The 12156-nt window shown below is 35.9% G+C and overlaps 2 protein-coding genes and 2 long non-coding RNA genes across 5 annotated transcripts in view; 3 read left to right on the top strand and 1 right to left on the bottom strand.

Annotated features, from left to right (window-relative positions):
* The window catches only part of LOC105667797 (uncharacterized), a 48759-nt gene that overhangs the window by 26410 nt on the left and 10193 nt on the right, over positions 1–12156 (top strand). The window lies entirely within an intron of this gene.
* On the top strand, positions 535–4932 carry Wsck (tyrosine-protein kinase Wsck). The gene is made up of 4 exons (XM_012359815.2): positions 535–1324; positions 1405–1556; positions 1906–3647; positions 3774–4932. The coding sequence occupies exons 1-4, from the start codon at positions 1140–1142 to the stop codon at positions 3840–3842; spliced, it is 2148 nt and encodes a 715-aa protein (XP_012215238.1). The 5' UTR covers positions 535–1139; the 3' UTR covers positions 3843–4932.
* On the top strand, positions 4979–5600 carry LOC136997983 (uncharacterized). Its single transcript, XR_010888557.1, has 2 exons — positions 4979–5132; positions 5240–5600. It is a non-coding gene; the product is annotated as an uncharacterized lncRNA (long non-coding RNA).
* On the bottom strand, positions 5615–10365 carry Tre1 (Trapped in endoderm 1). 2 transcript variants are annotated; one of them, XM_012359827.2, is made up of 4 exons: positions 9977–10365; positions 7701–7910; positions 7360–7606; positions 5615–7133 (listed from the first exon to the last, which is right to left on the bottom strand). In XM_012359827.2, exons 2-4 carry the CDS (start codon positions 7831–7833, stop codon positions 6479–6481), a joined length of 1035 nt encoding a protein of 344 aa, XP_012215250.1. In that variant the 5' UTR covers positions 7834–7910; positions 9977–10365; the 3' UTR covers positions 5615–6478. The 2 variants fall into 2 exon arrangements, with proteins under 2 accessions (XP_012215250.1, XP_012215251.1); XM_012359828.2 differs by lacking the exon at positions 9977–10365 and adding an exon at positions 8107–9000.

Raw genomic sequence — 12156 nt, 5'->3', positions numbered from 1 at the left:
CGTTCGTGTTTTCAACAATGGGCCGTTAGCAAGTGACCGTGACGCGTGACGCCCTGCCTTGAGATTTGTTCACTTCCATCGTAAAACCTTATACTTGCTTATACCTTTAAGTTATTCTGTCAACTCGTTGCTAAGGACGCGAACGACAAGAGAAGAGTTGTGGATATTAACTATAAAAATTGTTCGAAATTTGCAAATCTCGTCTTTGATATAAAAAGTGCGAATATGTTACCACATTTAATTATTTCCTCTTTTATTTTTTTCATACTATGTTTTGGGGAGAAAAGAGAAACAAAGATAATGAAAAAGAAGTGCAGAAAGTGCAGCTAAATGCAACAGGCCTGAGATATTCAAATATTATTTCCTTATTGTTCTATAAATTTTTATACATATTAAGTAATTATTTTAATTTACATAGAGTGGTGGTAATATAGTTAATGATGCAGTCATAATTAACCGTGTGTTTTCTCGTTTATAGCTATAGGCATAACATGAAAGAGTGCAGCCGCGCCTACTATCTGCTTACTACGCTGCGTACGCTGCATGCCAGTCGGAATGAGACAGCGCAGTGCCGTATAAGCGTAACGCTAACTGTATTGGCTTGTTGCAGAATTAACAAGTTTATTTATTGAACACTTTGAGGAATGAAAGCACTCTTTTCTCTTACATCTATCTGTGCGTAATGTAAAAAAATTACTTAATTATAAGACAACATTTGAACACGTAAATCTATATTTAAGTTTAGTTGGATGCTCCGACTTGGATGCTCCAGTTTGCTCCAGTTTTTAGTACGAGCCTGACTCAAAGGCGTCAGGTAGAATGTAAAATCAATGGTAGTGTACGTTAATTTGAGGAATTGTTTACTCATCAATTAATTCTTCACTGTGAATGCAACATTCTGTTCTCGATACGCTGAGAATCGCTCAAGATGAGCGTATGCGGGCTCAGCGACTTGAGAGAAACTATCTGTGACTTAGCAATACGAGAATACTTCGATTTGATGTGATATAACCTGTTCTTTTGTGTCACCGCTCCACGCCACATGTTGACTCATGCATTTGTCGCTGCACATTCCGAACGAATAGTTCACGTCGCTATATTAAGAAACAGCGATTGAAAATTTTTGTCGATAAAATACCATGTCCACGATTACAATGATCGTGCCTTTTTTGTTTTTCTACTGTGTTTACGTCGTATGTGCTCAACAGTACGAAGGCTGCTTCCAAAATTCTTTTACGGATTCGGATTTATCGTTAAGAATTAATCTGAAATACGTCAATACGTCTGCCGAGTGTATCGAGAAATGCCGTTCTCAATATTACATGTAAGTATCTAACTAATGTGTCTGGTTAAAGATTATATTAATGTCATATGTATGAATTTTAAAACGTTCTTGTTCAATAGATTTGCGGGATTGATGAATGGACAACAGTGTTACTGTTTGAGCAAATTCGGCAGGAATGGTCCATCAGACCGCTGCTTTCCTTGTGCCACAGATTCTAGTAATTTTTGTGGCAGCCACGAAGCTATGAGCGTTTACTCCACCGGTCAGCAAGGTATATTTTGCAATAATATAAATCCTACTTTCTATACTCTTAAGTAAGTATAATATTAATTTCTATTATACAGCGTATACTGTAGACGACTCGCAAAAGGAAAAGCTACTTTTAATACTTAGAAAGTTTTGTATATCTTCTTACAGGACTTTCAGAATTGATTCTTAAATCATTTCACGTTTCTGTTACAATATTAGTACAATCATAGACATTATTATGTCTGTTGAAATTTATTTAAAACTGAAAAAGAATCAGAAATGATTTCTCTAGTGTTAATTTAATGTAGCAAAATGAAATATATTTCCAAAATACATCAGAATATATATTACAATAGATATACATTTTTCAGGGCCAAGTCCACCGAGAGGAATACAAGTGACCCGGGATGACATAGACGCTCTAATAATAACATGGCTACCGCCCGACATGCCCAACGGAAACATTATTTCTTATACTATTCGCGCTGTAGCCGTGCAAACGTACGCAACGAACCCGTTATCGCCCATCGAGAGTCAGATTCAAGGAGGCGCATCGAACACTACGACTCTGCGAAATCTTCAACCTGGCACTAAATACAACATATCCATTACTGCCAGTAACACGCAAGGGTCCAGCGATCTGGCGTACATCACAGAATGGACTTCGATAGGTCCCCCCGAGAAACCAGTTGTGCCGAAAATATTGGAGCGAAAAGACAACAGTATAATTGTTGCGCTTACCAAAGGGCGCAGCGAAAACGGACCGATCACCGCGTATCAAGTGGTCGTCGTACAAGCCGGCACTATACCTCCGACCGACTCTGACGTTGAGTACGCCGACTACAAGAGCGCAGTGAATCAGGGATTAAGTTACTACGTTACCGCGCAGTTTGACCCGTCAGATTTCAACATATACAAGGAGTTTACCGTGGGCGACGGTAAGATAATCGGGAGTTATCACAATGCTCCGCTAAAAGATTATTTCACTTCCGCGCAGATCGGCTTGGTGGTAATTTCGCGCGTAAAACTGGAAATACAACGTTCTTACTCCGATCTAGCGAATGCATTCAAGTATAAAGAGACAGGCGCATCAAATCGTATGGATTCGACCATTCTCGTGCTTTGCATAGCGATCACGCTTCTCAGTATACTGCTCGCCGTGTCGATATTGGTATACTTTGTCCTGCGACGGCGACACGAGAGATTTAACATGCGAAAGCTGCCCGAGCAGCAAGAGCTCACGTTGCAGGGCCCGGTGCACGAGGTGGACAACATGGCTTACATTCCCGAGGACATGCCCGAGAGAGTGAATCATTATCAAGAGCTGAAGAAGAAAGTGTGGGCGATACCGCGAAACGCTCTGTCCATCGATAACTTTACCGTGCGCAGAGGACGATTCGGCACCGTGCACACCGGCACCGTTACGAAGGACGACGAATCCTGCTTGGTGACGGTCCATACCATCGCTGACGGCGCCTTGAAAGGGTCCGACAAGAGACACATGTTGAGAGAACTGGACGTGTGCATCCGAGCGGGCTCCATGAAATATCTCGCTGGTCTCGTGGGCACCTGCGAGACTCCCGACACGTTGTACGTTGTGCTCGAAATGCCGCTGCAGATCTTGAAGAGTCGTCTGTTAGGCTCACGATCAGGGGACATGTTCCCGACTGATCGGATACTGTCTATCTCATCTTCGGTAGCGGCCGCCTTGCAGTATCTCGCGAGTCACAAGATCGTTCATACTCAATTATGCGCACGAAGCGTAGGATTGTCAGCCGATTGGGCGCCCAAACTTATGGGTCACGGCATCGCGAGATACGCGTTAGAGGACGTGAAGTACACCAGGTGGACGGCGATCGAATGCTTCGACAATCAGAAGAAGCAACAGTCGAGCGTGATCTGGGCGTTCGGTGTACTTTTGTGGGAGATATTCAGCATGGGCGGCACACCGTACTCGAATCTAACGCTCGACAGCGAAGTGGAAGATGCGATTATGCAGGGGGTGCGATTACCGCAACTGTCGGATGTGCCAGATCCGATTTACGAAGTCATGTCGTCCTGCTGGCGAAATGATCCGGAAGAGCGACCGACGTTCAACGAACTTACACGGCTGGTGAGAAACAAATTTTCTCTTTACGATATTTCAAATATTTTTATATTATTTGTAACGTATTTTGTATAATAATTGTAAAAAAGAAGACATTGTGAAATTATATTTACATATGTTTTCGATTTTCAGGACACTTTGAGCATTTGTCCCATCACCGCAATCACAGAGCCTTATTTGCCAGAGTTAGAACTGAATTAGTATTCTCACTTACGTACATTTATGCCTACATTTACTTAATGATACATCGAATTTCAATTTGTAAATATCATATCTGTGTTCATGAGAATCTCGCAATCTCGTTTAACGCGCACTATACATTTTTATCGTTACCAACGTATACTATTTTTAGCGTACGTACTTATCGTTAATACGGTACGTATATTTCACCTGATATCCTAAACTTAAATTTTATTACAATTAGTAAGTAATATATAGAAAGGTAAGACAAAAGTATTGATGCAGTTCCGTCCATGTTTCATAGAAAATCGCTGATATTAAAATAAGGTTAATGAGTTTAGATAAAGAACAAAGTTGAGATAAAAGATACGAAATGATATGAATATAATCTCATATTAGTTAAAAATATATAATAAAAATTTTTTTATACTTTATTTTATTATATGAATTTTTAGGTTTTTGCACTACGAAGGCAGAGAAAATATTTTTATTATTTGTAAGTTGTGAGAATCATGAATATATAATTTTGCAATTTTTTAACTATTAATTATTTTGCTTTGATATTTGTATATTTAGGTCAAATTGCTATTCGGCAATATATTCACTTCAAGAGTACAAATATATATTACTCTAATTAATCTACATTAATTAATTAATTCGAATTTATATGCATCTCTAATGTATGTATATACAATACTTGCACGAACATGCAATCAACAAAATTGAAATTCGCCAAAGAGAGTATTTGAATGTTGAAGATGTCATTTTTGAAAAATGTTAAAATGATAATGCTTTTTTTTTACAGTACTTACCACGAATTTCATATGTATGATCGTGTCACATAAATATCGTATTACTATTTTAAGAAATAACATTGATTTTTTATTTGATTTTTTTATTGTGTATTTTCTAGTTTACCAATTATGATGTATGTTTATATTTTTTGTTGTAAACATTCCATCCTTTTTTATGAAAATATATGTACATTTTATTGTATATTATGTCTGTGCACACAGAAATATAATATATACAAGTCATCGTATATATTATAATGATATCTATTTATAATGTCTATGTATATTAAGATAAAACAATACAATTTTTATATGCATTCTTTTTTGTACTATTTATAAAAGATTTCCCAGACTAATCTTATCATGTTTTGGGTCCAGAAGCTAAACCTGGAGAGCTCAATGTATTACAAGTTGAGGCAATGGGACTAAGAGGACCAGTCAAAACTCCAATTGCTCCAATTATTAGAAATGGGAAAAACCGCACAAATTTACTTAATGATACATCGAATTTCAATTTGTAAATATCATATTTGTGTTCATGAGAATCTCGCAATCTCGTTTAACGCGCACTATACATTTTTATCGTTACCAACGTATACTATTTTTATGCTAGCTTTATTCTAGATCTTGGTTTTCCAGTTTATATAGTAGGACATAATCTGCTCGGTGCACACATTGAGGAATTTGATGAAATAGATGATGATATGGAAGAAGAGAATCTTCATCGATGATGAAGATGATGAAAAGGATCCTGAAAATGAAGATGATGAAGAGAATGAACCTAAGAAGAAGAATGCTAAGCTATAAACTGCAGCCAAATACAAAAATCAGGCTAACAAGAACAAGAAAAAATAAGCATAATAATTAGCATTTCTGTGATCATTTAAAAACGAAAATCTTACTATCAAATGATGTGATTAGTTTGAGAGATATTCTGTAAATTTCATATTTTCTTGATTAAAGAAGAAAGGTATTTGTTGTTTGATTTGTCAATGAAAATTTTCTATCTTTGCGAACGTTTATTCTATAAAGTCATGAACACAAACACTTACATCTGTAGTTTTCAGATTTACTACTTTACAATACAGTTATATTATATAAAAAAATTACTTTTTATATATACGTTATTTCTTAAACGTTTACTTGTCTTCATATATAAAGAATTAAAAAAAAATATTTTCCGTTTTTTACTCGTTACTGGCTCTTACTTTTGTCGAAACTATTATATATATATATATTACGTATATACTATAATATATTACATTATATATAATATAATACTCAATACTAAACTATTATATATATATATTACGTATATACTATAATATATTACATTATATATAATACAATACTCGTGTAACTAAGGTGAAGCCTAAGGGAAGAATTACAAAAAACTACTTTGCAAAAGTAGAGACTACTAAACTATTATCAGAAAAGCTAAAACTCTCTCTTAAGGAACAAAATGTAGACCAAAGTGCAGAGATACAAGAAAATAATTCAAACGCAAAAATTCAGACGAAAAAAAGAAAATGCAAAGAAAGCTACTTCTAAACTAAAACGTAATGCTGCAGAAGAGAAGATCAATGACAATACAGCAATAAATTTTGAACTTGTCTGAACTTGTGGCAAAAAGAACATATTAGATATTCAATATAATTATACGAAGAATAATATATTATAGTAATATATTATAGTTATTATATAAATATATAATATAAATATATGTATATATAAATGTATAACATATTTATATTATATATAACATATGTTATATAATACATAACATTTATATGTGGGTGTGATATATAATATATATTATATTCTATATTATTCTAGATCGTATTCTAGCGCGCAATCGTATTTTTACATCGTATGTGGCGATGAAACTTTACTCGAGTGAGAGTGCGGCGGCTTGAGGCGGACAGTGTGCGTCCTGCTCGAAACAGGACATAGAATCTGTTTGTACGCTTCCCTGTACAGCTTGTTGGTACCAGCGTAAATAAAAGGGTTTATCACCGCCGAGGCCCAAGCGAGCACAGACGCCACTATATGAAGTACAGGAATTTTCATCTTCTCGTCGATAACATTTACCAACATTAACGGCATGAAGCACATTAGAAAGCAAAGAAATATAGTGAGCATCAGTCTGGTCACCCTTGAGTCTTCCCTGCGTTGAAATCCGCCGCTTCGTTGTCCACGCGAGTTCTCGGCCGCGTGAGCTTCGAGATTTTTTCGGCTTCTGCGGACACGCCAATATATGCAGAGATACGAAACGCTGATCACGATGCACGGTACGAGGAAGCCCAGAACGAATAGGAACTTCTTTGGACTAGAACCGTTTTTCTTTAGTATGGTGCACGAAAAGGTAGCTGAATCCAGTCCTAAGGTACCCCAGACCCCTAATAAGGGTGGCAATAGCATGAAGAAGCTTAAGGTCCACACGACTATTAACATTACCGTTATGCCCCGACTAGTATATAACCGATTGTAGATGTCCGATTTTGAGATCAGTATATACCTGAAAAGATCAAGATTTTTTACACAACTCCACAAAGATATTTTGAAGAATTTTGTAACTATTATATTTAAAATATATTAAAATTGATATGTTTTCGATAAAAATATATTAATTTTAACATATTTTTAAATGTACTAACTATATATATATATTTTTTAAGATATATACACGAAAAAATTTTCTTATCAAAATATATGAACCTTGAAGAACTGTTGTCGAAATTTACCTGTTAATGGTAATAGCCACCATACTGAGTAATGATACGGCGACATTCCCATAGAAGAATAACGGAAATATCTTGCACAGAGTCTCGCCTAAAACCCAGGCTTCGTTCAAGTATCTACTAGCGGTTAGCGGCAGATTAACCGCCGAAAAGATCAAATCGGAGATGCTGAGGCTTATCACAAATGCCGTAGTGGCGTGTCGTCTTAATCTGGCATATTTTAATAACGCTATTACCGTCACTAGATTACCTGAAATTCAAACATATGCTTCAAAGCTTGCTAAAGATTTAAAATCATTATAGAGAAAAAATGATTCAAAAATCAACATATACAATATTTTTACCTAATACTCCAATAATGCTGAATGTTATAGCGCAAGCAGCAGCGACGATAGTGGCAGATCGCGTGAATGGCTTGATGCCTCCATCTTCTGAAACGATCTTGAAGACTGTGTCATTTGCCGTAAAATGCTCCATCTTTTAATGAATCTGCAGGACGCAGTTTTTTTTCTTTCGCATTCTTTGAAGAATCGAAGATTAGTGTAGTTCACTTCCTGTAAAAAAAAAAAACAAAAAAGCGTATATGAAGGAGTTGATAATACCTGTTGATTTATGAGATTTAAAATGGATAGATACAAATAGAGAGCAATAGAAAAACTTTCTGTTAATTGTTTTTTTATATAGTTTATCTCTTGCGTAGTCACAATCGGTCAAACGACCTTCGCATCGTACGCAATTAGATGCACTAACTTTTCTTATCCATTCGCGTTTATTTGCACAACGCCTTCTCGTTACTTCTCTCTTCATTCATTACTTTCTATCTGCCGAGCTAACTCCCTCAATTTTTTTTTTGCAAGTTTTTCTCGCGCTCCGAGAAACGTCGGCGGTCGTGGAAAGAGAAGCGAGAAGAGAGCACGCACCCTTCGAGGCGTATTCAGAGATTCAGAGAGTATTCATCTCCTTATCGCGCGCGTCTCATCAATTCATTTCCATATCTTCTTTCGTCGCTCTCGCTTTCTCCATTAAAAACACACCGTTAGTCATGCCGATAAATTTTTGTGACCTTCTCGGAATAAGTGAATATACTGATCTCTACTTAGTGTTTGCGGCAATGCGAACTTCGACCTCTGAACGGAAAGAGCTCACTGAATCATTTCTATTCTCTATATCGTATTTATTGTTTCTCGAAAGGTATTCTTTGTCCAGAAACGGTGTTTATGACGTTCAATTAAGTCACTATCCGAACAATTTGCGCCAATTATCTTCCTCCTTTTTTCGTAATCAGTCCTTTATCACTTCAATTTAACTTTTTCTGAACCAAACACCCTTTTCTCGTAATTAACATTTTTATTTAGTATCCATTATTTGGTATCAATATTGTTTTTGCATTTTTTTCATATTAGCAATCAACTTTTCCTTGTGCACAAAGGATTGATTTCTTAAACTTTTCTAAATGCTTCACTGCACTGCTGAATTGGTCACCGTATCTGAAAATCGCTGTTACGTTGTTTTTTTTTTTTTTTAGTTTTGCGAGTGTTCTTCCTCTGTAATTTTAATCCGTTTATTGATAAGTGTCGTGAGTGTTAGTATTACGATCAGCGCGGCACTTGAATCGCTCCTGTTATTCCGGCAGACGTTCATTTGTGGACTGACGAACTCTGCTGACGCGTGTACCCTTTATGAGTACACCACAAGTCTCCTTATCTAACTCACTCGATTTAACTCCTCCTCCTCTTCTTCTTCTTTCTCTTCTTCTTCGTCTCTTTGTACTTTCCTTCCGCTTTCTTCCGTTCTTCGCGTTTAATTTCATTCGTTACTCTAATTTTGATTTCAACGTTCAAATTCTTTCTAGTCTACATTAATAATAATGTATTTATAATATAATTTTTATTGCTAAAATAAAAATGGGAAAAAGTACACGTTATAATCAATTATGCCTGTAGAATCGAAATTATAGATATTGAAATTTTCTAGAAGTCATATTGCAATCTAAGTCGGCTGACTTGATTTGCGTACATTAAATTATGAAAAAGTTATCATAGAATTTTTTTGTTCTGATACATCAGGTTAACAAGATGTTTGAATGCACTGTACATGAAGTGACACATATTGCTTCAAAAATAGTGAGCGGAAAGATACTCTAAGCTTTAACGATGTGTACTTTGTGTATGACCAGCTCATTCCATTGGTTGCACTCTATTTCATTCCGTTTTCATCCATCTCGTTGTTTGTCCTACATGATTGAAAGTTTATTCGAGTAACTCGAGCCGCGCCCCGCTTTATCTTTTTGTGGGAAGGGCTGCATAAGTCGTCGGAAAAGAGAAATTGATGAAGATGGATTGCAAAATTGTACAACAGTTTATATCGTGTATTAATTAAAGATAAAATTAGAAATATTTTTTGGAAAATATAAGGAGCAAAGCAACATGGAATCTATCCTTGAAATTATTGTTCGACGATTCACATCGTAATACTGTAGAAGCATATTTACATTTTCTTCTATGTTTACCTTCGATTTTCGACGCAAGAAAGATGTGAAAGTGCCAGCATAATTTAATAATCAAATGACGGATTTATTTTATAATGAAGAATTAAACAAGTATTTTGAATTAATAATTACCTCTGATTTTTGTCGGAGGAAAAATTTACCGCCGAATAGGTCGTTTATCCTTGAGGAGTGCAAAAATGTCGCAAATCAGTTTATGAATTTTAATGAAATCAGCTTATGAATCTGATGTGAAAAATCACATTTGTGTACACAGTTTGACGCACACGTTCGCCCACTCACACCTCGCAGCACGTGGTTTTGAAATATGCACACATGAATTACTGCACGTGTCTCGTTTGTATAAAGTCCTTTAAACGGATCGTTTTATTCTGTTCATATCCGAAAGTATTTATTTCATTTCGACAAACCGTACAAACCGTTGAATCTCATACTGCCTTTGACTTACAGTGAACCGTCATGTGATGTTCGTTGTGACAGTAAACATAACAAGCGACACGCCGGCTAGAAGGCGACTAACGTGCTTTCGCAGCAAACGACCGCCGAACGCGAATAGTGTGACTTAGCTCCGTAGGCAGCAGCTGTCAAGAGCCACAAAGGGCACCGAACAATCAGAAGGAGTGGCCCTCGACAAATAAACTCACCCTACTACCTTCTTTCATCCCCGGCAACGACAGTTCGGTCCGCGCTTCGGCCGGCTGTCGGGTTTCTTCTGGCTGATTAAAGGTAAGCTGGGTTCTGCGGAGCCCGGCAAACCAGGGGGAAAAAGTCGCAAGGAAATGTGATACAGGGTGCACCGAGTCCGAAGGGTGATAGAAGAGAGATTTAGAATTTTTGCACACACATGCTGTCGCGTTTCACCGCGCGAAATTTATCAAATCAAGAAAAATAAAAAATGTAAATTTTATATTAACACATTTAAATTGAGTAATCTTAAAGCAAAAGGTGCAAGATATAATTAAAAAATGTATTTTTATCCTCCTTATATTAAATAAAATTTATACTGCGCGTCTGGCGGATGATAGAGCCACGCAGATAATTCAGAGATTCTTGAAGTCGTGCATATGTTTGTAGATAATTTTTGTGGTTAACCGCAGTATAAAAAGAATAAAGCGGAAATATTTCAACAGATTACAAGCGAAAAGGATATTTTATTTGAATTATTCAGAGAGAATCATATAAGTATATCATATAAGTAATCATATAAAATAATATTATATTAGATGTATATATTATATGTATGAGGAATTATTGTTAAAATGTATTTTTTTTACATTTTACATTTACCTGCAATTTTCTCTTTGTTTTACCCGTGAGACAAAAATTTCGGACATAGAAACAATTGATAGAGAAATATTTGCATAATAAATTTTAGTTTCTCTTGCCGCGTTTCGAATAACCGATTTAGGAATATTTCGTGAGAATAAAGGTGTCCTTTAGCCAACGTCGCTGTAACGTTGAATATTGGAAAATAAATACTGAAAGGGTCCGCGTAATCGGATTGTATACATATACAAGTAAGTCGACATGATGCATCAGCATTGGATATTATCTTGAAAACAGTTATCTTGAAAGCTATAAAAATGCTGTTATAAAACTCACGATTACAAAATTACGTGGCGGTTTTAATGAGATTAACTGCACCATATGAAACTCACTCGGATAAAATATGTTATTTATCCGCTATATGTATGCCCGCGAGTATCGTCAGTCACCGTGATAATATCTCGTATTCTAACTCCAGTTCTCAGTGCTGGGTCAAAGTGAATCAGTCGAGCAATCGGTGACGAGCACGGTCAACTTAGGGTTGTCACAAAGCAACAAAAGAATATATACAAGAATAATAATTTTCTTTGGCACCAAGACACCTCGTCGTTCCAGACCTGAATGCTGCAATAGAATTTTTTACGCGTCGCGATATTTTCATCCAATCCCTTCGCTAATAAAATTCAAGTAATTGAACTTCTTTCTTGCTCTTACGAAGCTTCTACAATAGAGATTTATAAAATATATACATATATATTTTGTATTTATAATATCTGTTACAATTATTAGAGAAATATACGATTAATGCAAATAATACTTTTGGCAGAGGTATGAAAGATGTTTTTACATCTTTATCTAATTTCTTTGTCGTGGTTTTAACAATTTTTAAAGAACTATTTGATAATTCTGAATATTCTGAAGATCGAAGCTGATCTTTATTATATGAATTTAATTTCCAAGCTTCCCTATATTATATTTTTCTCACCTCCACGGAGAACCACTGAATCGCGTACTGAATGAATCCATTG

The sequence above is a fragment of the Linepithema humile genome, chromosome 2, assembly GCF_040581485.1.
Source record: "Linepithema humile isolate Giens D197 chromosome 2, Lhum_UNIL_v1.0, whole genome shotgun sequence".
NCBI classification, from domain to species: Eukaryota; Metazoa; Arthropoda; class Insecta; order Hymenoptera; family Formicidae; genus Linepithema; species Linepithema humile.
This window is presented reverse-complemented; position numbering and strand designations above follow the sequence as displayed.

Excerpts from the sequence above, each read along its gene's own strand:
- Tre1 (XM_012359827.2), bottom strand. The coding sequence starts at position 7,833 with ATGGAGCATTTTACGGCAAATGACACAGTCTTCAAGATCGTTTCAGAA. Across the intron at positions 7,607-7,700 it reads CAGCATTATTGGAGTATTAG|GTAATCTAGTGACGGTAATA; the intron begins GTAAAAATATTG and ends TTTGAATTTCAG. Across the intron at positions 7,134-7,359 it reads GTGGCTATTACCATTAACAG|GTATATACTGATCTCAAAAT; the intron begins GTAAATTTCGAC and ends TGATCTTTTCAG.
- Wsck (XM_012359815.2), top strand. The coding sequence starts at position 1,140 with ATGTCCACGATTACAATGATCGTGCCTTTTTTGTTTTTCTACTGTGTT. Across the intron at positions 1,325-1,404 it reads TGCCGTTCTCAATATTACAT|ATTTGCGGGATTGATGAATG; the intron begins GTAAGTATCTAA and ends CTTGTTCAATAG. Across the intron at positions 3,648-3,773 it reads TCAACGAACTTACACGGCTG|GACACTTTGAGCATTTGTCC; the intron begins GTGAGAAACAAA and ends TTCGATTTTCAG.